Source organism: Stegostoma tigrinum, chromosome 7 (genome assembly GCF_030684315.1).
Source record: "Stegostoma tigrinum isolate sSteTig4 chromosome 7, sSteTig4.hap1, whole genome shotgun sequence".
Lineage (NCBI taxonomy): Eukaryota > Metazoa > Chordata > Chondrichthyes > Orectolobiformes > Stegostomatidae > Stegostoma > Stegostoma tigrinum.
This window is the reverse complement of record NC_081360.1, coordinates 3,203,979-3,231,904: the sequence shown is the minus strand read 5'-3', so window position 1 is coordinate 3,231,904 and position 27,926 is coordinate 3,203,979. Positions and strand designations below refer to the sequence as shown.

The window sequence follows — 27,926 nt, the reverse complement described above, 5'->3', positions numbered from 1 at the left end:
CAAATGTAATAGAACCATTCTCTTGTCAGTGCTGTAAAGAAAAGTATATTCATCTGTTTTTCATTGATCTAATATTAAATTGTATGACGCAATTTAATTGGTCCTCCGGAGACTTCTCAGAGAAAAATATAAATGAAGGAAACTTTGAATCTGTTGCAAAATTAATCAGCATAGCTTGGAGAATTGCATTAGTTTCTAACGGATCATGCACGGACCTGCAAAAGGACTCTTCTACGCCATTAGCTATCTCATAATCGCTGTTGTTGGAGTGCCAGGTAAGAAATGAATCGCAAAGGATGTATTTACTTATTTGCAGATCTCCACAAAACGTGTCTCCTCCCCTTTCCAATTTTTCTAAGATTCGGCCCTTCTCTAAATGTAAGGGTCATTAACCGGGGACAAAACGTCATATTTTCAGTTGTTTGTTGTAGTTTATTACATATTATACTATATTAGGGCGAATTGATTATATTAACTTTATCATGTCACACATTTCTATTAGTGGATTATGAAAATATGTATTGTGACGAATAGCATTGTCTGAACAGTAATCTGTTATATTATTAAGTATTAGTTATTTCAAACTAAAATAAATTCAGAGATTGGATATCATATTTAAACATGGTATAGCCTTGTAGTAAAGTGCATCTTCCTGCGCTGATCAGATTGTTTTGACATTGATGAAGAAGATCAGCCATGAACAAGGTGAATGGCAGAATATCAATGGGCCGAATGGTCTACCCCTGACGTATTTTCCACCTATTGAAGAGTGAATTTCGATAGAATGGTTATTGTGTTGAATGCAGTATAATCAACTGTTATGTACAGGGATTAAACAAATCTACATTGCAAACTTGCTAATTAGCACTGCTGCCTCATAGTGCCAGAGATCTGGCTTCAGTTTCATCATCGGGCAGCAATTTGTGTTTGCACATTCTCTCTGTGTCTGTGTGGGTTTGTTACAGGTGTTCCGGATCCCTCTCACAGCCCAAACACATGCAGGATAGGTGGCTTGACCATGCTAAATTTCTATAGCGTCCAGGATGTGCAGGCAAGGTGGATTGGTAATTAGAAATGCAGGATTAGAGGAATAAGAACAAAGAAAATTGCAGCACAGGAACAGGCCCGTCGGCGCTCCAAACCTGCACCGATCCAGATCCCCTTCTAAAGCTGTAGCCTATTTTCCAAGGATCTGTATCCCTCTGCTCCCTGCCCATTCATGTGTCTGTCTAGATACATCTTAAATGACGCTACTGTGCCTGCCTCTACCACCTCCGCTGGCAATGCATTCCAGGCACCCACCACCCTCTGCGTAAAGAACTTTCCATGTATATCTCTCTTAAACTTTTCCCCTCTCACCTTGAAATCGCGACCCCTAGTAATTGAGTCCCCCACTCTGGGGAAAAAGCTTCTCGCTGCCACCCTGTCTATACCTCTCATGATTTTGTCGACCTCAATCAGGTCCCCCCTCAACCTCCATCTTTCTAATGTGAATCATCCTAATCTAATTAACCTCTCTTCATAGCCAGCACCCTTCATACCAGGCAACATCCTGGTCAATCTCCTCTGCACCCTCTCCAAAGCATCCACATCCTTTTGGTAATGTGGCGACCAAAACTGAACACAGTAAGGTTGAGTCTGAGTGGGATATTCTTCAAAGGGTCAGTGTAGATTTGATGGGCTGATTCCACACTGTAAGGATTATATGATACAATTGTGCAACTATCTCAAATAGTCTTAGGAATTCATTATTGACACTTTTCGCAGAAGTGAGTAAAAATAAAATTGATTTTATTCTATTAAGGATTTTGGCTGATGCTGTTGGCTTTCCTTTTGCATTTGACATTTATTTTGGATAATTGTCTTTACTATTCATTGACAAGATATGGTTTTACTATAATGTTCAACCTCTCCTTTCAGTTCTAGTTCATACTTGAGCACGCGGAGGTGCTTTATTTCTTCTGACCTTGCAATATGAATGGCAGGAAATTCACAGGTTTCGTGAACAGATTTTACACAGAACATCACAAAGACATATTGGAAAAAACAAAGAAGACGATGATCAAAAAGTTAAGATACAAGGAGTGACCTGAACAAGGGAATAGAGACTGGGCTGTTGAGGGCAGAAATTTCAACTCAACAATTAAAGGCCTCGCCATCACAGCTGGAGTGTTAAATATATGGAATAAACAAGAGGGTAGAATTGGAGAATTATTCAAATCTCAGATAATAATGCGATGCTGAAAGGTAGGGTGTAGCAAATGATGAGGTCTTTAATAACATACACAATGAGATTATTACAGTTGTGAAACTGCCACCCATGGTGTTAGTATGAGTCAGTGAGCACAGGTGTACTGGGCCAGTGGTTCTATGTATCAATAAGGATTGTTTCCGACTATTGCACACACACATACCAATGACTTTTGGATAGTCAGAGTCTGGATATGCCACGGTAATGGATCAAGAGAGTTTCATTGTCAGATCAGGTGAGGCAGTAGGTGGTGCTTGGGATCAACTTGGAAATATCTATTTGGATAACATTCACATAATGATATTCATTATATTTCATACTTGAGTAATCTATTAAACTCTGTCTCTCACAGCAAACTTGGTGGCAATTTTAATCCTATCCAGAGGACGGTGTGGACTCCCAAGATGCATCACCTACTATTTAATGGCGATTGCTGTGACAGATTTCCTTGTTATCATCACTGGCTGCATCCTGAACCGGATCAGCCGCATTTACTTTAGCAACAGTGTCCTGTCCACAACCCCTGTCTGCAGGCTGACCACAATCTTGGTTCGCTGCAGCCGGGATGGCTCAGTCTGGATAACCGCAGCCTTTACCATAGATCGTTTTGTGTTCATTTGCTCTCAGAGCTTGAGGATCAGATACTGCACAGAGAAAACTGCGCTGCTTGTCATAGGAGCAATCTTTCTTCTAAGTTGTGTCAAAAATTTCCCTTTGTATACTATCTACAAGCCCTTCTACATCTTGGATGGGGTAGCCTGGTTCTGTGGCATAAAGTCTATCTTTTATACTTTACCTGTCTGGCAGGCCTATGAGTGGATGGAGCACATCTTAACACCCTTTCTCCCATTTCTCATCATCCTGATACTCAATGTCCTGACTGTAAGACAAATCGTAGAGACCAGAAAAGTCCGTAGGAAACTTATAGGTGCTGAGAATGACACAGACCCCGAGATGGCAAACCGTAAGAGATCCATTGTTCTGCTCTTCACCATTTCTCTCAGTTTCCTGCTGCTCTGGGCCATTGATGTTGGACATTTCCTCTATGAAAAGATTAAAAGTGATGCATATTTCAACAAATTGAATTTCAATGACTTAACCTACATCTTCCAAGAGACGACCAACATGTTCCAGTTACTCAGCTCCTGCAACAACGTCTTCATCTATGCAGTATCCCAGAACAGGTTCCGTGAGGATCTCAAGAATGTACTGTTCAGTCCGTTCGCCAAGCTTGCAGATTGCTTTAAAATGCAAAGTACCAGGAAAGCATCTGCAAGCTGTTCAACCTCAATTGATGTGACTCATCATGGAGCACTCTCATTCTCGATTCAACGCGTGGTTAGTTGCAACAGCTAAGGGATGTAAGGCACATAATTCAACACTCATATATCTGTACTGCAGCAATGTTAATCTATTGGTGATGCTTCTTCGGATATGAGATCAAAGTCTGAATCCAAATTCTGAGACAGAATTTAAATATCCCATTGCCACTGAAACAGGGCTAATATCTGCTGCTAATTTAGTATCATTCAAAAAATGACTATTTTTTAATTAGTTCTGTACGTTGCTGCTCTGCACACATCTCCTGCCATTTTTCTTGCATCACCTCAACAATATATTTAAATGCCTGTAGAACAATTTGTGTTGTCTTTGGTTGTTAAAAGAAAATCTTTCCTTTCTCCATCCTTTTCTTCCTTCCTTCTTCCCTCTCTCCCTCCCTGCTTCCTTTCCTTCTGTCTTCCAAAAAATTAACTGGGCAGGGTGGTAACTGTGGCCAAGTATTTAAATTCATGGATCGGACAAGCAATGGAGGTTTACCAGCACAGGTGTGAATCGTGCTAAGTGCATTTCATGACCTTGCAGTTTTTAAATGAGTTCCCATTCAGTTAGTCATAGTTGAAACACCAGACAAGCCATCGAAACACACCCATACTTTCTCAGGTTGATTCATTTCTTCACATTCAGAAAATCATGTTCTAAAGAAGAATCATAATACACTTGAACTGTTAATGCTGTTTCTCTGTTGACAGATGCTGTCAGACCTGCTGAGTTTTTCCAGCATTTTCTGTACTCATTCTATAAACTGCAAAGTTGTTTTTCATTCACCATCTTCAATCCCATCTATCTGGTAACAATATTTTCGAACAAGTTGGACTGAAGGGTGTGTTACCCTGTTGTATAACTCTATGTTCTATCAACTCACCCATCCACAACGCTCCTACCCCCATAATTATAAATAGACCCAGGAAATCTACAGCTAACTTTCTTTGCTCTAAAAAGAACAATTCCAATTGGCTGCATAATATTTTATGGCATACATTCCACAGATTCACCACCATCAGGCTGAATAAATTTTTCTTAATGTAAGTTGTAAAGGGTCATCCCTTTCCTGTGACTTTTGCCCATCAGTCAGTCAGTGGTGAAAACATCTTCTCCACATTCCCTCCACCCTGGAGTCTTGGTGTATCCCCCCCCAACACCAAAACTCTATTGAGTACTGACTCCGAGACTTCAACCCCTCCTCATATGAAAATATCTTCATCCCTGTGATTGATCTTGGAAACTGCTTCTGAACCCCCTCCTAGACCAGCACATCCTTCCTTAAGATATGGAGTCCAAAGCTTACAAAATTTCAAATGCAATACAGCCAAGGCCTTATACAGCTTCAGCAATGCATTCCTCCTCTTCTGTTCAGTTCCTCACTGAATGAATGCTGGTGTTGCTTTTACCTTCTTAACTGCCAACTGAATGTGTACGTTAGAATTAAGAGAATCCAGGATAAGAACTCCTGAGTTCTTTTTGAGCTTCAGATTTTGGAAGTCTTTCCCCATTTGGAAAATAGTCTACACCTGTATCCTTCCTACCAAAGTACACAACCTCAGTTTTCCACGTGATATTCCATCTGCCATATTTTTTGCCCACTCTCCCAGTCAGTCTACAAGTCCATCTGCAGTTTGCCCTCTTTGTCAATATTACCTGTCCCTCCACCTATCTTTGTGTCAACTGCAAAGTTAGCAAAATGCCTTCCTTTCCTCCATCCAGATCCTTATGTATAACGTGAACAGTTGTGGTCCCAACACAGACTTTTGTCTGCCTTCCTGAAAAAGACCCATCTATCCACCTGTCTGCAATCTATCAGTCGGCTAATCCTTTACCTGTGACAAATCCACACCCAAGCACCATTCACACATCTTTTTAGCAGCTTCTGTGTTGCAATGTGTCAAAGGCCTTCTGGAAATCAATTCACTGGCTCCTCTTGCTATAACTTTCTCATTGCCTCTTCAAGTAATTGTAACAGATTTGGCAAGCATGACCTCCCCTTGAAGTCATGCTGAGCCTAAAACCTTACCAACAACCAAAGATAGGCTAACTGGCCTAGAATTTACTGTCTTCTGCCTCCATCCCTTCTTAAACAGGAATGATACTTTAGCCATTTTTAAGTCCTCTGGGATCCTCCCTTATTCCAGTGATTCCAGGACAATCATTACCAATACCTTCATAATGTCTACAACTACTCTCTTAGAACCTTGTGTGTAGGTCCATCTGATCCAGGCAATTTATCCATCTTCAGAACCTGCAGCTTCCCCATTACCTCTTCCTTAGTGACGGCGACTATGCTCACCTCTGTCCTCTGACTTTTTGAACTTCTGGTATGCAATTGTTGTCTCCCACTAATGAAGACTGGTGTAAAGTATATATTCAGTTCCTCTGCCATATCTTAGTTGCCCATTATTGGTGCTCCAGCCTTATTTTCCAGCAGCATAACATCCACTCTTTCCTCTCTCTTAACTTTTACATGTACGTAATAACTCTTGCAATCTTCTTTTATATTACTGGATACCGTATCATAATATTTCACATTCTCCAACTTTATTGTTTTCTGAGGTACCCAGGTTAAATTCCAGTCTCAGGCGACTGTCTGTGGGGAGTTTGGACATTCTCTGTGTGTCTGTGCAGTCTCTCCCTCTGCATGCCCCAGTTTTGTTCCCACAGTCCAAAGATATGCAGGTTAGGTAGCATGGCCATGAAAAAAATTGCATAGTGTCCAGGGATGTGCATGTTAACCATGGCAAATGCAGGATTACAGGGATCAGGTAGGGAGTTTAGACCTGGTGGGATACTCTGCAGAGAGTTGGTGTGAACATATTGGACCAAATAGCCTGTTTCCACAGTGTATGGATTCTATGAAATCTCTCTTCATAAGACAAACCCCTCATCTATAGAAATGAATCGAGTGAATCTCTTCTGAACTGTGTCCAATACAATTATATCCGTTCACAAGTAACAGGAACAAAATTGTATGCCATACTCCATCTGTGGACTCATTAAAATCTTGTTTGGTTATGGCAGCACTTCCATACTTTTATACACAATTATTTTTCCAATAGATTTTACTTGACTTACTTATTACCTGCTGTACCTGTGTATTACTTTTCTGCAATTCAAGTATAAGGACACTCAGATCCCACCACACCAAGTCTCTTTGAAGTTTCTGTCCATTTAGACAATAAGTTGCCTTTCTATTCTTCTGACCAAAATACATAACTCCAGATTAAATTCTATCTGACGAACTTTGGCCCACTCAACTGATCTATTTATATCTATTTCTAAAATTTGTAAAATTCCGTTATTGCAACTTATTTTTGCATCTATTTTATTATCATCTGCAAATTTGTCAGCATCCAAGTCATAAATCTTGTGAACAAAGATGATGGAACTGATTTTATATTTTGTTTCTCAATATTCTCAATACGTCAACATGTATTTTCTCTGTGTATAAGCGATTGGAGAGTTTTAAGTTGTAGAGGTTGTCATTTAGTTTAACTGTTTACCTGCACCTAGAATCTCATTTATTGACAGAAATAGGGACTCTTCCTCAGCGTAAATACTTAATATATCAACTAGAATATGAAACATCAAGTAATTTGGGGGCTCTGAGAACTTTATTTAATTCTTTAACTTTGTGACAACTTCATGAATTGTGTGGTTGAGTTCTGTCAAAACACCACTCAATATTGACATTTTTGAATAAAAACAGAAAGGGTTGAAGAAACTAAGCAGGCCTGAAAGGAAGCATTTTGTTGTTTCCTCTGTCTCACAGAAACTTGATGTATAATTTAAGTCTTATCTGAAGGGATGGTATTAGATTGATCAAAATGACCCTGAGTCCCTGAGGGTAATGCTGACTTCAGTTCGTGTTCACATTGTGGACCTCACACAGAGCAAAGGGATACTTTCCAGTGTTGGTCAGGGTCATCAGTAGTACGTCGTGCAATAATGTGTGAGACTCTTGTGATGCAGTGGTAGTGGTCCTAAGCCTGGACCTAGAATCCCAGGTTCAAGTCCCACCTGATCCACAGGTGTAGAATGACATCTCCGAATAGGTTCATTAGAAAAATTGGTCAAACTGAAGAAAATATTCCACTCTTTACAGTAGACGTGCAATCCCTTTACATGTCCATCTGCCACCAGATGGTCCTAGGGCTGTCTGCTTCTTCCTGCAGCAAACGCCTGAACCGTCCCCACCAGCAAACACCCTCGTCTGCCTGGCCGAGCTAATCCTCAACCTCAATAACTTCTCTTTTAACTCCCATCATTTTCTACAAGTCAGAGGAGTGGCCATGTGGACCCCAGTTATGCCTGTCTCTTTGTGGGGTACTGGGATATTCCTTGTTCCAGTCCAATCCAGACTCCTTGGTGGCACGGTGGCTCAGTGATTAGCACTGCTGCCTCACAGTGCCAGCGACCCGGGTTTGATTCCACTCTCGGGTGACTGTCTGTGTGGAGTTTGCACATTCTCCCCATGTCTGCGTGGGTTTCCTCTTGGGTGCTCCGGTTTCCTTCTGCAGTCCAAAGATGTGCAGGCTAGGTGGATTGGCCATGCTAAATTGCCCCTAGTGTTTAGGGATGTGTAGATTAGGTGGGTTATAGGGGGATGGGTCTGAGTGGGATGCACTGAAGGTCAGTGTGGACTTGTTGGGCTGAAGGGCCTGTTCCCACCCTATAGGGATTCTATGAACTATGAGCCCTGCCCGGCCCTGCCACCCACTATCCGCACCACACACCTCTGTCAGACTGGCTACAGACTCTCTCCCCTTGTTAAATTCACTCCTTGTATGTTTGCTGATATGTTTTTTAAAATACTCTGGAATCAGCTTCTACCTTTATTTCTTGAAAATCGTTGCCGACTTAAATAACTCTCTAAGTTAAGGAAACTCTGCTCCAACATTTTGTTCATCACTCACCGATACTTTTGAATCTCTGACCTCTCTGGTCTTGATTCACTTGAAAGAGGTAATGTTCCTCCTATATAGACAGTCTGAACCTTGTATCATTAAGAATATCTCCGTTAGTTTATTTCCCAATTTCCCGGGTTCAGGTTCAGCTTTTGCAATTTTTCCAACATCTCATGAATAGAATCCTGTATTCTGTCCAATATCCCAATAAAATCACTGTGTCCTTTCTAATTTCTACATTTTTGGTGAAGATTGAGGACAAGGATTACATACAATGCTCCAACTGACGCTGAACTATAAACCAATAAGACCCAACTCTTCACTATCATGTCGAAGGATGGTAACATTTCCTGAATCATTTACAATGGCATTCAAATTTGTCTGAACATGACTATTTGCTGTTTCCTCTCTTCCATCGCACTCTGCATTTAAATGTCATGTAATTTATCAGTTTACCTTACTTTTCCAACTGCTTCAAACAATCTCACGCATGGTTACCAAACTGATCGAATGCAGTGGTTTGGAAAATTCATAAATGCCATCGCAGCAGGGAGTGCTGGCCAAGTGGGAAGGTGTTGGTCTTGTAAACCAGACGTCGACTCACCATGCCTAGCGGTGTATTGTTATTAATTATGGAGCCAAAGTGTCCGAGAGGTAGTAGACATGCTCGCCAGGCTGTTGGATTTGGGTGCAAACGTTTCGTCACCCTGCGAGGTAATAGCGCTAGTGCTGAGGTAATATCGCTAGTGCTCCTCCCATTTGTTATTTCTATGCCTTAGTTTGTTGGAGCATTTGGTGCCATTTCTGGTTCTGTTTCTCAATGGCTTGTACACAAGGTCTAATTCAATGTTAAATAACAAGGTGTAGAGATGGATGTATGCAGCAGGCCAAGCAGCATCAGAGGAGCAGGAACTCTTGACGTTTCGGGCCTAGACCCTGCTTCAGAAATGGGGGAGGGGAAGGGGCTTCTGAAATAAGTAGGGAGAAAGGGGGAGGCGGATAGAAGATGGATAGAGGAGAAGATAGGTGGAGAGGAGACAGACAGGTCAATGAGGTGGGGATGAAGCCACTGAAGGTGAGAGTAGGTAAGGACGTAGGGAGGAGATAGGTCAGTCCAGGGAGGATAGACAGATCAAGGGGGCAGGATGAGGTTAGTAGGTAGTAGATGGGGGTGGGGCTTGAGGTGGGAGGAGGGAATAGGTGGGAGGATGGACAGGTTAGGGAGGCAGGGACAAGCTGGGCTGGTTTTGGGATGCAGTAGCAGGAGCGGAGATTTTGAAGCTTTTGAAGTCCACATTGATACCATTGGGCTGCTGGGGTCCCAAGCGGAATATGAGTTGCTGTTCCTGCAACCTTTGGGTAGCGTCGTTGTGGCACTGCAGGAAGCCAAGGATGGACATGTTGTCTGAGGAATGGGAGGGGGAGTTGAAATGGTTCGCGACTGGGAGGTGCAGTTTAGTGCGAACCGAGCGTAGGTATTCTGCAAAGCGGTCCCCAAGCCTCCACTTGGTTTCCCTGATGTACAGGAGGCCACTCCCCCATTTCTGAAGAAGGGTCTAGGCCCGAAACATCAGCCTTCTCTGATGCTGCTTGGCCTGCTGTGTTCATCCAGCTCTACACCTTCTTATCTCAGATTCTCCAGCATCTGCAGTTCCTACTATCTCTGGTCTAATTCAAAGTGTTTGTTGATGGAGTTCTGGTTAGAACACCAGTCCTCCAAGAATTCCTTGGCGTGTCTCTGTTTGCCTTGTGCAATTATGGATGTTCTGCCAGTTGAATTTGTATCCCTCATTGTTCATGTGTAGTGAGACAAGTGCGAATTCATGGCTTCTTTCGGTGGCTAGTTGGTGTTCGTGCATCTGTACTGTGAGTTTTCTTCCGGTTTGGCCTATGTGGTGTTTCTCACAGTCCTTGCATGGTATTTTGTATATAAAACTGCTTTTGCTGGTTTTGGGTATGAGATCCTTCACATTCATCGGTACAACCTCATCCATAACCCTAGCTACAGATCTTCTTGAAAACTTCAAAGTGTCCATCTTCAGTCTTTTGGACCCTGGCTGTTCCTCAGAGTGAAGGCATCACTAGGTAATAGTGATCTTAGTATTACTGAGTTTCACATTTACTTTGAAGGAGAGAAGGTTGGATCTAAAAGTGTGTAAAACCTAAAAGGGCAATGGTACGAAGTCAGGTCTGAAATGAAGTGGAAAATTAGGTTAAGAGTTGGCTCAGTCTAGGTGCAATGGCAGAGATTTAAGGAGACATTTCCTGCATTGTTTTTGTTATTTTTCCATTGCTTTTGAAGATGAACACATGTTTTTGCAGCCTGACTCTGTCTTCACAATCCCACTGTGTCACACCACCCAGAATGTAAAAGTCAGGCAAACAGAGACATGCAGAAGGAGCAAAGCACCTTCAGTGCAAGAACAATGGCAAATAAAGCACCAAGGAGACACAAAACACACTAAGATGAAGTGTGATTATTTATGTGAAAAGGTTCTTTATATAACCTTTGTTGTATAAAGAGTCCCCTCATGTTGGAAAAATGAATTTTCTGCATGTAACCCTGATGAGCAGCTAAGTATTTGACTCGCTACAGGACAACATTTAGAGGCAGTGACATACTACCTTCTATAGCACCATGGCCTAGTTAAAGGATGTTAGGTCCATCGACCGGAATTTAATACATCAAAGGTTTCCTATGCATGTACAATGCATTTGCTGGTCCTGCAAGCAGAAGTCAATAGCTTTACCTGATATCTTCCTCAGGTATCTTCTTCTAGGAAAAACTTCAAAGCTGGATAAATCTATCATGTGTTTCAATTTTTGTGCATCTTTTGCACCCACCCCTGACCTAAGCAGATATATTTACGACAGACCGATTGGCCATCGCTGGGTCTCTTATTCTGGCATGACTTGAATGGTAATATGCACTGTGTCTGATCCACAAAACACTTTGCAGTATTTTCCTACATTGATTCAGAAAGCACACTCCTCCCTGTGACATGTGCGTGTTGTGCAATATTCTGTTGTACACGAGTCCCATTGTGTAAATATAACCTTTTCCTAACTTCTCACATTCTGTTGGTCTAACATTGATTTCACTCAGAACCACAAATTTATCATGGGGCAGACAGAGACTATGCAACCCCTGTTAGTGCTGTCCATTCTCTAAAATGATTAAATGGGTATATCTTATAACGCCAGAAATAATAGGAACTGCAGATGCCACAGAATCTGAGATAACAAGGTGTAGAGCTGGATGAACACAGCAGGCCAAGCTGTGTTCATCCAGCTGTAAATCTTATCTTTTAGCGCCATTCTCTTGACTTCTCTCTGCAACTCACTGATACTTTTAACAGAACAATTTAATTGATTTTTCAACAACTGAATTGAAACTGCCTTTTTGTCACAATCAAAAAGTGATTATGGACCCTAGCCACTCCCTATTTGAAAACGCTCTTCCTCCTGTCACTTCTACTCCTTTCCTGAATTACTTCCGATCTCTGCCTCAGGCATGAGAGCATTTTCTCTCTATTGATTCTGCGTACACCCCTAACAACTTGGAAAGCTTCAAACAGACCCACTTTCACCCTTCTGTTCTTCAAGGAGAACTGATGTAAGTTTACAATCTATCTCTTCATTGCTGACATTCCTTGTACACAGCACCATTCACATGAACCTGTTTAGCGCTCTGTCCAATCACTTTGCATCCCTGCTTCCTCATGCCAGCCCAAATCTTTGCGATAATTCAAGTGGAGGAATTATTCAATGTCAGATTGCCTGAGCAAATATTCTGAACCACTTGTTTTCACTTTCAATTCATGTATTGCTGCACTGTGCTTGCTACAATGACACCTCTGCTCCAGAAGTCTGACCTCATGAATACCACGCATTTTTCAAAAAGCTGATTGGGCGAGCTGGCAAAACCAGGATCAAGCAACCACAGCTCATCCAGCATTTGAATCGGGGACCTCTCACATGCTAATTATACAAATCCATAGGCAAGAATCATACTTTTCGACCAATGAGCCAATAAAACCCCTGCATTTCTACCATGGAATCAGGTGTGAAGCAGAGGAGAGTTTCAAGAAAATCTTATCATTCTGTCTGTCTGGTCCCAGGATGGTATTGTTCATCTCTTGCCCTGGGAGAGGGCACTCTCCAATGGCGGACTGTTAAGCCATTTTCTGCCATTTAACAGCAGTACTGGGGGAGGGAAGTGCACATGAGCTTTTCTGATCCTTCCCAAATACTTGAGGGGGCTGACGGTTACATGTTTGTGCTGGAAATTGGCAATTTTGATTGCGAACTTCCAACAAATGTCTGTCATCTGAGACAGAGAAAGATGCTAAACTGCTGGGAAAGAGAGAAATGAACACTGGAGACGCTTTCCTCGAGTGAATCAATATGAGTTCTTTTTGTGCAGCCTGTTTAGTGTTCAAAATTCATCTTCACATAGCAATCCTGCAGACTTTTGCAACACAGGAGTCAGTTTGTTTGCTGCGGCCCTGCAAGGGTTAATATCTAACACCAACAGTCCCAGATTAACAGAATCCAAGTGAACTCTCATTCATGGAGTCATTACTATGCAGAAAGAAGTCGTCCAGCATACTGAGCCCACTGCGATTCTCAGTCACTTGGATTTCTCTGTCCTTTTTCAGGAACGGTGGTATCTGTCTTAATAATGGTGTCCATGTTGTGATGCTGTCTGTGATAGGTTGATCCTTGAGTTGATTTGATTCGATTTATTTTTGCTGTGATCCTCTTGTTATTCATAAGTTTCTGTGTCACGTGAACGACACGGCTGTCTGAAACAGCGTGGGCAATTACTGCAGGGGACCCTGAGCCTTGAACACACTGCAACTAATGTGTTTCAACTTCACTGGCTTTTTATAGAGGATTCATCCAATGCCGGATTGCGTGGGTAAACATCATGAGGCACGTTTCTTTCCCTTTCAATAAATATTTCCCTTTGCTGTGTTTGCTGCAATGGCACCTCTGCTCCATCTCTACTTCAGGAAGTCTGACCTCATTAAACACAGTCTTATTTTGGAAAGCTGATTGGGCAATTTGGCAAAACTGAAGACACACAATCAGGTCTTGTCTGGGATTTAAACCTGGGACCTCACACACATCCACGATTTTCAATCCCCAAAGTGAGGATCGTACCTCTAGACCAATGAGCCATTGCCACAAACTGGTGCCCAGCCCTCAGCCAGCTGAGACTTGCTCAAGCTGAAGTACATTTCACTCTTCTCCTGAGATTAAAAGCAGCAAAGAGTTTCAATAACGTCTTCTTCTCATTCTGTCTCCCTGCACTCGATACAGCTTATAAAATTCAGGCTCACCGTGAACATGGAGGGGGGCCGTCACACTGTGGATTCTGCTCCTGCTGTTGAATAAAGATCAGTGCAACTGTGTTCAGTGAGAAAAAAGGAATTGCTTTTTTTTGGAAACATTTCTTTCTGAACTCACTATCACTCTACTACCACAGAAGAGGGGCTGAAATCTTCTGATAGATTGAAACATAAAGTTGGATGTTTATAGATTAATTGGTAAAGTATCAATACAGCTGTCCACAGGGAGCCCCATGATGACCAGTTTGTCTTTTACTTCTCACACAGAGGGAGCTGAGCATTTACCCAAACAATGCACAACACATCTGTGAAACATTGTTCCCATGTAAAACTGAGAGGGAAACTTTGACAGCAATCAAAAACCACAGAAAAAATAGACTTTGGTCAACATGTATCATCACCAACAACCTCCGACGTAATATAGGGCTTCAGGGAACATATTTGTATGTGAGCAGCATGAGCCTGGTGTGATTTAAACATGCAATCTTCTGATCTGGAGTCAGATGGCTACCTTTACACCACAAGTTCGCACGTGCAGGAAATGATAGCACTGCAATGATTTTGAACTATTATTGACAAAGGAGGTCAAAGGGTACTGCTCTTTCTCTGTTAAACCACCACCCTCCTTTCTCTTTCTCTCTCCATTCCTGTTCTTTCTGTCTCTGCCTGTCTACCTGACCCTTTATCTTCTTCATTCCACCCTTCTCTACTTCATTGTCTCAACTTCAGTCTCCTCATCCTCTACTTTTCTCCTTCATGAATCATGCCTGATATTGCATGACACTGGGGAACTTGATTCACAGAGTGGATCGAGGAGTTATTCTCAACACTCTATCAAATACAATGAGAGAGAAAGGATCTGAGAGGGAAGAAACAAATGGCGAGATTCTACTCTCTCTTTGGATGCTGTTCAGTAAATTCAGCTACTAAGAATAAATATTTCTCCAATTTCATGAAGAAAACCCGTCACGAACATCATTAATATGAGTATAGAATCATAGAACATTACAGCGCAGTACAGGCCCTTCGGCCCTCGATGGTTTCACAGGTCAGTGCAACAATCTGAAGCCCATCTAACCTACACTATTCCATTATCATCCATATGTTTATCCAATAACCATTTAAATGCCCTTAAAGTTGGTGAGTCTATGACTGTTGCAGGCAGGGCATTCCACGCCCTTACTACTCTAAGTAAAGAACCTACCTCTGACATCTGTCTATATCTATCACTCCTCAATTTAAAGCTATGTTCCTTCGTGCCAGCCATCTCTATCCAAGGAAAAAGGCTCTGACTGTCCACCCTATCTAATCCTCTGATCATCTTGTACATCTCTATTAAGTCACCTCTTAACCTTCTTCTCTCTAATGAAAACAGCCTCAAGTCCGTCAGCCTTTCCTCATAAGACCTTCTCTCCATACCAGGCAACATTCTCTGCACCCTTTCCAATGCTTCCACATCCTTCCTAAAATGCGCAACCAGAACTGTACACAATACTCCAAGTGCAGTTGCGCTAGAGTTTTATACAGCTGCAACATAACCTCATGGCTCTGAAACTCAATCCCCTCTAACAATAAAACCTAACACACCTTATGCCTTCCTAACAACTCTATTAACCTGGGTGGCAACTTTCAGGGATCTATATACATGTACACCGAGATCTCTCTGCTCATCCACACTACCAAGAATCTTACCATTAGCCCAGTATTCTGTATTCCTGTTACTCCTTCCAAAGTGAATTACCTCACACTTTTCCGCATTAAACTCCATTTGCCATCTCTCAGCCCAGCTCTGCAGCCTACCTATGTCCCTCTGTAACCTGCAACTCCTTCTGCACTACCCACAACTGCACTGACTTTAGTGTCATCTGCAAGTTTACCAACCCATCCTTTTACGCCATCATCCAACCCTAATTCCAAAACCTGACCTTTCATTTGTAAAAGACCTCACTTGTAGATTGGGCTCAGTTGTGATTTCTCCACAGTCACAGATTGATCTCTAGATTTTAAAGGCAACAAGCGGTATGGGCAGATAAAGTGGGAGTTTGGCATTGAGATAGACGATCAGTCATGATCCTATTGATTGGCAGAGGAGGCTTGAAGGCCATAATGGCCTAGTCCTGCTCCTCATTTCTATTCTATGTAACATAGCCCAGCAACATTTAACAGTGTTAGCTGAAATAATGTAGATGGGCAGTTGGTGCTTTAGAACAACCTAACATCTATGTGGCATATTTAATGCATGTGATTTCACAGGAGTGCCACGAAAACAACTGAAGCCACTGTGAGATATTAATACAGATGGCAACAACACCGGTCAACACAGATCATTGGGTGGTACAGTGGCTCAGTGGTTAGCACTGCTGTCTCACAGCAACAAGAACCTGGGTTTGAATGCTGTCTCAGGTGACTGTCTTTGTGGAATCTGCACATTCTCCCCTGTGTGGACTTCTACTGGGTGCTCTGGTTTCCTTCCGTGATCCAAAGATATGCAGGTTAGGGTGGATTGGTCTTGGTAAATCATCTATAGGGCCCAGGGATGTGCAGGCTAGATGGGTTAGCCATGGTAAATGTGGGATTAGGGGTCTGGGTGGAATGGTCTTCAGAGGGTTGGTGTTGTCTCGGTGGGCCGAATGTCCTCTACCTGCGCAGTAGGGATTCTATAAAATAAGACCATAAGACATAGGACTGGAAGTAAAGCCATTCAGCCCATCAAGTCCACTCCGCCATTTAAATCATGGCTGATGGGCATCTCAACACCACTTTCCTGCCCTCTCCCCGTAGCCCTCGATTCCTTTTGAGATCAAGAATTTGTCGATGTCTGCCTTGAAGGCATCCAACGTCCCAGCCTCCACTGCACTCTGCGGCAATGAATTCCACAAGCCCACCACTCTCTGGCTGAAGAAATAAAGAAAAAGAGAAAGACTTAAAGATTGCCTTGGGTCGGGTAGAGATGTGATGGGGGTGTGGAGTTCCACAGCCATGTTCCTATACAGCTGAAGGCATAGTCTTCAATGGTCAAGTAACTGCAATTGGGGAGCTCAGGGAACAAGAATATGGCAAAAGGCAGAGAACTGGGAGGGTTCTAGAGACTTCAGGGAATTACAGAGAAAAGGAACAGGGAAGCCATGGAGAGATGAGGATTTTTTTCAAAGTTGAAGCATTGGCAAAGTGATGTAGGGTTAGGGGAGATGTGCGTCAGTGTGATGTGTGAATGGGCCATTGGCAGCAGAGTTTGGATACCCCAACAATGTGCCCAATGACCTGTAAACCAAAGTGCTGAGGGGTGACACCCATTTGTGGAGGTAGAGAAAGAAAAGGACAGGTGAAAACCATCAGTACCAAACAGAACAGGAACAAAAACATTCAATAAATTCCACTCACTTGATGAAATATGTTGCACCTTCAAAAGTGAAAGCCTTTTCCCAGCCACGAGGTAGATCTGGATGCCGCCTGTGAAATCCCAAGAGTTGTTAAACCTGAGACCAGACATTGAAGTCCCTGTGGTTCTAATGAAGAAATGTAAATATATTGAAGTGTAATAACATTTAATTGTATGATTCAGTACCATATGACCCACGACTAATTCAAATTCATGTTCCAGGAACCAGCACCGTTATTGCATCAGAACAGCTGAAGGCCAATTGCTGCTCATGCCATATGATGTCATGATGCAGCTGGAAGCTCCGGGGACACTTTATTAAAAAAATCTCACTGAGAGTCAGACAGGCCTGCATCAGGAAGCATTTGCACGGCTAAGTGCAATAATTTCATGTGAATACAAAATCTCCAAATTAAACAGCTCGAGGCACCTTCCCTTCTTCTCATTCAAAGTTCAATACCCATCAAGGTAGATAATGATTTCTGTGGGCAGCTGATTAAAGTCCGAAATGATGAGAAGCAATGTCGACACCATTGAAATGGAGCCCTTGAGTTTTAAACTTATTGCTTGATCCACCCTCAAAATGCCTAAAGCAATGATATTCCAATGAAATCACAGCACGATTACTGCAGAAAAAGACTCCATTTGGCCAATTCAGTTCGTTATACTGAAAACAGACATAATTCACACTTGAAATTTAACTGAGGAAGTTGTAGACAGGCTTCAGAATCATTCTGAAGGCATCCACACACACAGCTAGTTCCAGGTGGTGTTTGTACTGGCTGAGATAAGACTGTTCCCGTGTCTCCACAACGTGTGCCCCAGCCTTTATTTGGAACAGTAAAACTGATAACGCAAAATTGTCATTTCGGTAGTTGTAATTGGAAGTTTGAACTCACTGACAGCCAGGTTTTGGGGATTTTAAATGTTTGTTTCACACCAGTCTCTGTGCTGCATTTAGCCAACATGTTCAATTGTTAACCAAAACACTTTATGAATTGAAATTTTCACATTTCCAACCCATCATTAAGAATATTAGCCACAAGAAAATATTCTCCAATCATTTGACAATTTGCAAATACCCTGTACGTTTAGGCCCAAGCATCAAATATTCTATCAAACCCAACATGAAAACAATTAACCAACCATACAGTATTCATAATAGCTCTTGGTTTCAAACAAAACCGATAATGATTTGCTCTTCCTCAAGGTAAACAGAGAAAAACACATGAATAGCAACATTTCAAACCCATACACTCCAATTCTGTTCTACCAGTGACAAGCAATAACTGTGTCATCTTTCAAGTCTGATTCTGCTGCTTTTGATCATCCACACCAACTCATAGGTCCCCACACCTGTGTTCTAGATCTGTTCACAGTTTGTTCAATTTAGCAAAATGAATAATATCCACAGTGTGAAGGCGAGACTTCGTCCCCACAAGAATTACATATTGGTCACCTCCTGCCATCACTGTCATGGGCCAGTGTATCTGCAGAGGACAGATTGGTGAGGATGAGGTCTTGCATGTTACTTTCTTCCCGCTTTTCTCACCACCTAGAGACCCAATTAAACACCTATGTCCTTTAGGACTCGACCAGTTGCTGCCGGACCATTCTGGATGATGAACACTGAAATTACCAATTCATTTTGCACTCTTACCAGCCCCAGAGTTCCATCCAAGTGCTCTTCAACATGGAGGAGAATTGATTCTTCACCCAAGGAAGTAGAGTACTTGGCAATCAGCAGGATGTTTCCTTACCTGTGTTTAAATGAATGGGTGAGAGTTATTGATATCTGGAGTCTATGTTGAGAACATCAAGGCAACTTCCTCCTGACTGTACCACACCGTGCCAGCATCCCTGTTGGGTCTGTCATGTACGTGAAACAGGACATATTCAGGGATGGTGACTGCGAATCTGGCACATTTTCTGTAAGTTATGATTCAGTGAGTTTCAGACTGGTTGTGATTTTACAAGAAAACAGCTGTACTCTGAGAGTTTTACTCTTACAAAATAAAGACTGTGGCATTCACTCTGGAGACACAGAAACAGTCTGATATCACCCCACTGCAGAGACATCCGTGACACCGGGAATGAGCTCTCCTGAACCCGGCCATTTCTGTCGAGCCTTTCCACCTCTTGTCTGCTTCCAAGTATCTGATTGGCGCTGCAGCAGAGATTCTGTTTGAATTCCTGATCTTTTCAAGGAATCCTGATTATTTCAATGTCTCAAATCAGGTAATGACCCCGAGAACATCAGTCAACGTTTCATCATCTTAAAAAAGGGAAGGATGCCTTGACTGGCTCTGTTGATTTGGACATTTCACCCTTCACTGTCCGTTGTGTCTGGTTCACAAAGTGTTTTGAAAGATTCAAGAAGCTGGAGACTGGGTTTTCTGTTTTCTTTACTTTCCATGTTTCCACCTACCAACTGACAATTTTGGCACTATTTATAATATTGGGGGTGGGGTTTGCAGTTTGATTAAGCTGATAGTGAGAAATTATTTCCACTGACCAGAGTGGGTAACAGATCTTTTGGATTTAAGAAAGATGTACTGCAGCAACCTCAACTTGAATCTGAGTCACGGCAGTGTCTATTGCCTCCCCCCTGTTTCAGTAAATGATCATTTAATATTGCAAGAAGACATACACTTGCATGTGAAATGCCAAGGTTGTGGTGACATTTGTACAATGGTGAAAGATTACTTTGGTTCAGAAGATAAGGATGTTGAATCTGTTTGGATAGAAATGATGAATAGTGAGGGAAATAAGTCACCAGTGGGTGTATTCTACAGGCCCACCAACAGTAACCGAAATGTGCAATGAAAGGTACAAGAAAAAATATTGTGTGTGAGAGTTAAAGAAATGGCAATAATCAATGCTGACCTTAATTACCCCCCTCACCAACACCCAGCTCCATTGTAAATAAAGTTTAGAGAGCTATAAACAAGATGTCAAATATGTCCCATAGAACAACACAAGACATATCTTGGTCGCCGATTCATTTACAGGTTACTTAGTTTCAGTCCTTTCCTGGGAAACCATCTCTTTTATTGTGAGCATTAGAAAAGGAGGCCATCTTTTTGCACTATACATTTTTGGAAGTTTCTCTCGATTTTAATAGTCATCTCCCTTTTGATTCTTCGTACAAAAGATTTTTCCGTACACGCCCGACATGAAACTGCAGTTGTCAAATTTTTGCCCACTCACTCAACTACCTATATCCCTTTGCAGGTTCCCATGTCCTCATCACAACATGCTCTCCATCTATGTTGCATCATCAGCAAAATCAGACACATTACACTTTACACTCTAGTACTTCTTCTAAGTCATTAATAAAGAGATAAATAATTGAAGCCCTAAGACTGACCATTCTGGCATGCCACTAATTGCATCTTTCCAACTTGAAAAATAGCCAATAATCCCAAGTCTATGTGTTCTGTTAATTAAACAATGGGGAGGCCATGCTCATTTATTACCCACCAACTATTATATGGCCTCTTACTCAGTACCTTCTAAAATTTCAAATACACTACATCTACTGGCTCCCTTGATCAACTCTGCTTGTAATATCAGCAAAGAACTCTGGCAAAATTGTCAATTATGACATCCCTTTCAACAAATCATGTTGACCCAGTTTGAATGTAATCATTTCTTTAAAAGTCCTGCTGTTTCTTCCTTTACAATGGTCTCTAGCATTTTCCAAATGACGCTTAAGATATTGGAACTGATGTGAGCCATTTGGCCAATCAGGTCAGCTACATGGTGTAATGACATCATGGCTGATTTGGTAATCCTCAACATCAATCTTCTGCCTTATCTCCATGGCCCTTGTATCCCTAAGTGACTAAACGTCTGTCTATCTCAGCCTTGAATGTACCTGTCCCTGACACCTTTCTGCTGTATAGAATTCCACAGATTTGCTCCCCTCTGAATGGGAGAACATCCTCCTCGTTTCTGTCTTAAATGGGCAACCCCTTCCCCTGAGACTACACAAGTGTAAATCAGCGCAGATCAAACACCTAAAGTTAGGTAGGACCTCAATAGCATCTCCAGCGGCAGTTGTGAGTATTTGAAATGATTTCTTTTCTGACCTTTGGTAAAACACACTGCCCTGATTTGCACATTAGATTTGCCGATGATGAATCTGCTTCAAAAGTACCTCATTGGCTGTGATTCAGGTGGTGGCGAGTGGCGCTATAAAAATACAAGGACATCATTCTTTCCTTGATTCATTGTCCTGATCATTAATCTCTCCACTTGTCAAAACAGATTCTTCCCATCCATTCTATCTTTCATCAATGTATTTAGTTCAAATCAATCTCCCAGCAGTCTCATCCAATCTGATCAAATACAGGGTTCCAGTAAATATTAGGGTCATGGCGTGGACAGGAAAAGCCTTTCCTATTGCAACCCTTCCATGAGAAATATTAGTTGCCACGTTGGGGTTGACAGTCACGGCCAAGTGGTTAAGATGCTGGATTAGGTATTCATCAGGGCTTCCCCACAGAGATTTCAATCCCACTGGCTGTGTTTCTACATGTTGTAGATTTTAAATTACTTCCTGCTGGATGGGTTATTGCTCAAATGCTAGAAAATCCGGTCCAAACAAGCACACATTTTCTCAGGTCTGGTCGCTTGTTGACATTCAGGAAACACAACCTCTAAACCAGAATCTTATCATACTCAAAACCTTCACTCTGTTTCTCTTTTCAAGATATTGCTAGACCTGCTGTGGAAAAATTAATCTGGTAAGAGAGCAGCACATGGTCAGGAGGTGGACAGAAGAAAACTCATATCTACTTAAATGCTGAGATAACAAGTTGTAGAACGGGATGAACACAGCAGGCCAAGCAGCATCAGAGGAGCAGGAAAGCTGACATTTCAGGCCTAGACCTGAAACATCAGCATTCCTACTCCTGAAATGCTGCTTGGCCTGCTGTGTTCATCCAGCTCTACACTTCGCTATCTCAGATTCTCCAGCATCTGCAGTTCCTACTATTTCTATACATAAATGCTATTTTTCATTAAATATCTTCAAACTCAATCCTCTGTTAGCTGACCCTGGTCAGTGGCAACAGTTTCTCCTGATCAGCAACCCGTCCATCTCAACCACTTCCTCCCCCTTCATTATAAACAGTCCCAAGAAATCTCTGGTTAACCTTCTTTGCTTGAAAGAGAACATTCCTGGCCTGAGGAATCTCTCCACTAAACAGGATTTCCACATCCCTGGATATGGTGCATGGCAGAGGATTGTTAAGAGATTTAAAAGTGGAAATTTTAGTGGAAAAATGTTAAGGAAGCAAAACAGAAAACCCAGCATACAGCTTTGGAAATCTTTAGAAACCCTCTGAGTACCAGAATCACAGGAGAATGAAGCATGAACTTTCTGAGTGACACAAACAGTCAAGACACCTGCCCCTTCTTTAAGAGGCTGTAACATAGAGTCTGATGTTCTCAGGGCATGAACTGATCTGAGACCTTGAAAGGATTCTCATTCCTGTACATCAGAAATTCAAGTCTCATCTCAGGTTTGGGTCAATGAGAAAACTTGGGAATAGACAGGACACTGTAAGATTCAAAAGGAGACAGCCGCGATTGTAGGAGAGCTGTTTCTCGATGACACGGATGTGTCTGCAGAGGGTGGAACCAGTTTGTTCCCATGTCTCCACAGTAAATGTCCCCGACTTTAGTTTGGAAAAGTAAAACTAATGGAGGACAACTGTCATCCAAAAAAGGCAGTCTGAAGCTTGAATTCACTAGCAGCCTGTTTTAAGAAATCATGCAAGCTACATGCTGGCAAATCCGTGTAGTGCAACTGGTTAGTGCTTTTGGCCGTTTATTGAGAGTTTGGCGGTTCATGCTCCTCACCTACACAAATGAGGGTTTTTGATGCGGTCAGGAAGATTTACCCCAAACGGAAATCTTATCCAATCAGAAACTACAAAGGTGTTTTGATGTTGTTTTAAAGGCTAACGTAAAGAGCTGAGGATGCTGGGTATGTGAACCAAAAACAGAAACTGCTGGAGAAACTCAACAGTTTTGGCAGTAGCTATGGGAGAAAACAGAGTTCTGAAGAAGTTCTGAAACGTTGACTCTGATTCTCTGCTCACAGATGCTGCCAGATCTGCTGAGATTTTCCCTGCAGTTTATGTTGTTTTTAAATGAATGTTTATCCTATCTATTGGGATGAAACAACCAGACCCACCATGTACTGAATTTACCTCTTTACAAATCTGAGAAATGATTGGATTCAAACAAACCAATAGAGTCACTCTTTTATCAGCTCCATAGGGAGGAAGACCTCGAAAACAGTGTGGGTTGTGTGCTTCTGGAGCCATGGCCTAAGTTGTTAAGGTGATAGACTTGAAATCCTTTGGTGTGTCCCTGCCCAGGCTCGAATTCTGCTGACTATGGTTGACTGCTGAAGGCAAATAAGAAGGAAATTTGTTCCCTGTCTCCTTGTTTTGCAAGAGGGATCACAGAAGGCAGGGAGGAATAAAACATTTCACCCAGATCGCCAGTAGTGGGAATACACAACTTGCTGCCTGGCAAGCAGAACAAGCAGAAACCTTCATAGGAGTTAGGATGCATTTACATGTACATGTACATTGTTAAACCTTGGTGAGGCTGGAAGCCGAGTGCTGGGATTTGAGCCTGGAAAGGCTAGGGTTGAGAGTGCAACTGGCGCTAACCTGAAGGGCTTAAGTGCCTTTTTCTGTGTTGGAGACATCTATGACCAGCTGTTGTCAGCTCATTTTGTGAAGTGATAGGATAATGTTTGCAAAATACACGCGAGCCAGGAAGGGGTTGAATCAACTCTCCCTGATCTGTCTGTCAGATATATTATCCATTGAGACATTTGGAATGGGGATAACTGGCATTGTGTATATTTCTGGAATCATTATCCAGGACAAAATGGGAAGATGCAATACTGACATCTCTTTAACCAGCTGTGTGCAAACCCACTGCTTCTCAATCCCTTGTGCTTTATATTCCCTGGCCCTGCTTTCCAGGAAAAGATTGGCTTCACAATCTGCCTGTGTTTGTATCAAGCAGCTCACTGGCCTCAGAGCTTGGCGGTCAGAGGGGGCTACAGGTGATACAGGGGCAGAAGCAGAAAGAAATGCGACATAAAAATGTTTAGAATTTGCCTTATGTCGGTTGTTTTTGGTGAGGGATGTTTGCCAGGCACTGTCCTGTCAGATTCCCAGGAGCTGCAGGGATTGGGTTGGTGAGTTTTCGAAATTGAAAGTGTGAGCAGATTGTGGGACAATTTCAGCTCACTGTCCATTTCATATGCCAGCTCACAATAACAGTTCTCATTTTTGCCTGTGTTCTACCTAAAGCTGCCTTTTGTTAGAGAAACTTGTGCATAGGGACAGAGAGCGGACGTGAGTATAATCCTGAGGGCCCTGTCACTCTTGGGGAAGTGTCTGTGCGTCTCCTTCTGTGGGTGAATATGAGGGTGAGTTCCTCAAGAGGTACTAACATCAGTTTTACCACTTCAGTCCCATTTGTTCTGTGGTTTGAGATTACAGGGATAAGCTCATTGACAATGCACCCTCAACAGAGCACACAAGGCTATGGACCAAATGCTGGAAACTGGGACTAAAATCGAAGAGGTTTGATGACCTGTACTGACACTGATACAATGAGATGGATGGTCTTCTTCCACTCTGTAAAATCTCGAAGACCAGAAACTGATCTGCAGCACATGGGAAAATACGTGACAGTGTCGCTTGCTGTCACTGCGTGATCTAGTGGTTACAATTCGGTGCTTTCACTGCTGTGGCCCTGGTTTGACTCCAGGTCAGGGAATGGAAAATTAGCTCAGCTAATTTATTGTAGTGACAGCACTTCTGTCTGATTTTTCAGGAGCTGGCAGGTAAACTGTTTTGTTCCAAATGTTATTCAGGTTAACATAAAACAAAGAACTGAGGAAATCTGGGACAAAAACAGGAATTGATACAGAAACTCAGCAGGTCTGGCAGCATCTGTGGGGAGAAACAGAGTTAATGTTTCAGGTCCAGTGACCATTTGTCAGTACCAGATTAATTATGCATTTCTATATTATAATGTCAGGGGAATTATCAGCTTTATTTGCCAAATCAGCATATTTATCAAAATCACTGTCTCTCATTAGCTTACAACTGTCAAACTTACAACTTTATAAAGGGACTTCATTGGCTCTGATGCTGCATCTGTTGTCCTGACATGGTGAAAGGCTCTGCTTAGACAGTTGCCTTTTTCTTTTCCGTTGTGTCAGTTAGCAGCCATGTTGAATGGAGAATTCATCCTTTCAGTGTCTACCTCAATATATATCTCTATTGGTCACTGAGTATCCACCTCACCCCCTTTCACATTCTCTGACTCTCCTTTTGTCAATATCCCTCATTTCCCCTTTCTGCTGTTACACCTACCTCCTTGCTGGAGTGTCGAGAACTGGGCTCACATTCCCCAGGTAATGTGTCTGTCACTTAGGACAGAGCTAAAGAGACATTTCTTCCTTCAAAAGATTGTGAATCTTTAGAATTCTAAATAGAATTCCTAATCCACCAGAAAAAAATACCACCACAATTATAGGATTATAGTGATATCTTTAATGTGGGTATAAAATGAATAAATGGTGACAGCAGAGAATGAGGGTGATCACTTCTTCTGTCTGTGCCATTACCACAGCCGTCCCCGCCTAAGTCTGAAGTTTATCCTGTCTCACCTCATTATTCCTACCAAACCAGGAATGAGGAGATGAGAATAGAAGAGCAGGAGAAGCAGAATTTCTTGTGGACGAAGGAAAGGAACTTCAGGATGAATCCAGCAGAAAAAGAGGCGACACTAACGCAGCCTCCTGAGGTCAAATGTGTTTTCTTTGCCAGTAAAACTCACCGATTCACAGAGTGGGGACCGTTGAAGTGAAGCAGTGATGGTGATTATCTTTGCTGGTTGTTCACCCTGTGAATGTTACCATTGCTGCTCATGTCCCTGTTAAAACCACAACTCTGCCGCATGTAAGCACTGCATGTGCATTGGACTAGGGGCCAAGAGATAATGCTCCTGATCAGGGAACCAGAAATTGTAGGTTTGATTCCTACCTGGCTTAAATGCAATTCATAATCTCTTTACACTTCCAAACTAATATTTCTCATTGCCCTGAAGCTGAGATGAGTTTTGAATTTCTGAACTGCTGGAATGAGAATCCTTTCAATGTTTCACACCAGGAAATGACACCAAGAACATCATAGGTGGGGAAGGTGAAATAGTCCCACAAACTTCATGTTTAATTTCCCACATCCACCAAACTAATCACTGCAGCTCCTGGAAATGAAAAGGATACAAAACAAAAAAAAAACCCAGTCTCAGTTTTGTGAATGTTTAGAATTTTATTTTGGGGACAGGAGAATGAAGGTGAATTGTCCAACTAAGCAGAGACAGTCAAAGAAAAATCCCCATCTTTAAGAGGCTGGGAGAATGACTCTGATGTTCTCGGGGACATTAACTGACCCGAGACGTTGAAGAAATTCCCATCAGAGACAGCTCTGTGTCATTTTATTTCTGTTAAGAACAATAAGTCCTGAATCCCTGAGCAGAAATCGAATCTGAGCCATGGTAGTGACTGCGCCAAATCACAATTACCAGACCACCAGTGACGATAGTAGAAATGCACACTTATATTCTTACTAATATAGATTTTGGCCTTATTTTCGATTGGAGATAAACTTCTCCTCCAAAATGATCAAGTTTTACATTTTTATAGCACGGAAATAAGCCCATCATCGTGGTTTCCAGCACTTGGCCTGTAGCCTTGTGTGCTTTAATGTTTCAATGTCCATCTATACATTTTCCCTATAACATTTCAATCTCAAATGATACAATGAATGGGACTGAAGTTTGACATGGTAAAACTCTGTTCATGCCCCTTTGGGGAACACAACCTCATTTTCGCCAGCAGAGGGAAACACACAGACATATTGCTTCGAGAGTGATTTAGGCCTCAGGTGAGACCAACCCCCAGAAAGCAAGGATTTCATCCGTTTGGCTTATATTGTTCCATTGCAGACTTCAAAATCAGAGTCTGGTTCCAGTAAAGAAAAGAATCGTTCAGTGCTCCCTTGTCCCTGTTACTTCCCCCATTGTTTCCCTATCAATCTGTACTTATATACTGCCTCACCTCACTCAATCTGCCACATTGCTTATGTCAGCTGCTTCCTGTCTGTCTGAATGGTCTTCCTCAAGTTCCTGGAAGGACAAACAGGAATGAGGCATTACAAGCACATTTCTGATTGCAAGGCTGCTTTTAGAACATTGAACACTGCAGCACAGTACACACACTTCAGCCTGCAATATTGTGATGACCTATTATCCTACTAAGATAAACGACCCTGCATTTTACTACCATCCATGTGTCTTTCCAGGAGTCGCTTAAAGGTGGATCTGACTCCATTACCACTGTTGGCAGCGCATTCCACACACCCACAACTTTTTTCAAAGAATCCCTACAGTGTGGAAACAGGCCCTTTGGCCCAACAATTCGGCCGTCGGATCATCCCACCCAGACCCATCCCCTTGTAACCCACCTAAGCTACCCATTCCTGAATGCCAGGGGCAATTTAGAACAGTCAATCCAACTAATCTGCACTTCTTTGGACTGGGAGGAAACCGGAGTTACCGAAGGAAACCCACGCAGACACGGGGAGAATGTG

General features: G+C 42.3%; 1 protein-coding gene and 1 long non-coding RNA gene across 2 annotated transcripts; one reads left to right on the top strand and one right to left on the bottom strand.

The window, feature by feature from the left end:
• Nucleotides 1-4,960, top strand: LOC125454267 (probable G-protein coupled receptor 139). The gene is made up of 2 exons (XM_048534865.2): nucleotides 1-275; nucleotides 2,604-4,960. The coding sequence occupies exons 1-2, from the start codon at nucleotides 206-208 to the stop codon at nucleotides 3,605-3,607; spliced, it is 1,074 nt and encodes a 357-aa protein (XP_048390822.1). The 5' UTR covers nucleotides 1-205; the 3' UTR covers nucleotides 3,608-4,960.
• On the bottom strand, nucleotides 1,882-27,753 carry LOC132209804 (uncharacterized). The gene is made up of 4 exons (XR_009445906.1): nucleotides 27,395-27,753; nucleotides 18,884-18,983; nucleotides 17,226-17,350; nucleotides 1,882-3,294 (listed from the first exon to the last, which is right to left on the bottom strand). It is a non-coding gene; the product is annotated as an uncharacterized LOC132209804 (long non-coding RNA).
• Between the last annotated feature and the right edge of the window lie 173 nt (nucleotides 27,754-27,926).

Excerpts from the sequence above, each read along its gene's own strand:
- LOC125454267 (XM_048534865.2), top strand. The coding sequence starts at position 206 with ATGCACGGACCTGCAAAAGGACTCTTCTACGCCATTAGCTATCTCATA. Across the intron at positions 276-2,603 it reads CGCTGTTGTTGGAGTGCCAG|CAAACTTGGTGGCAATTTTA; the intron begins GTAAGAAATGAA and ends TGTCTCTCACAG.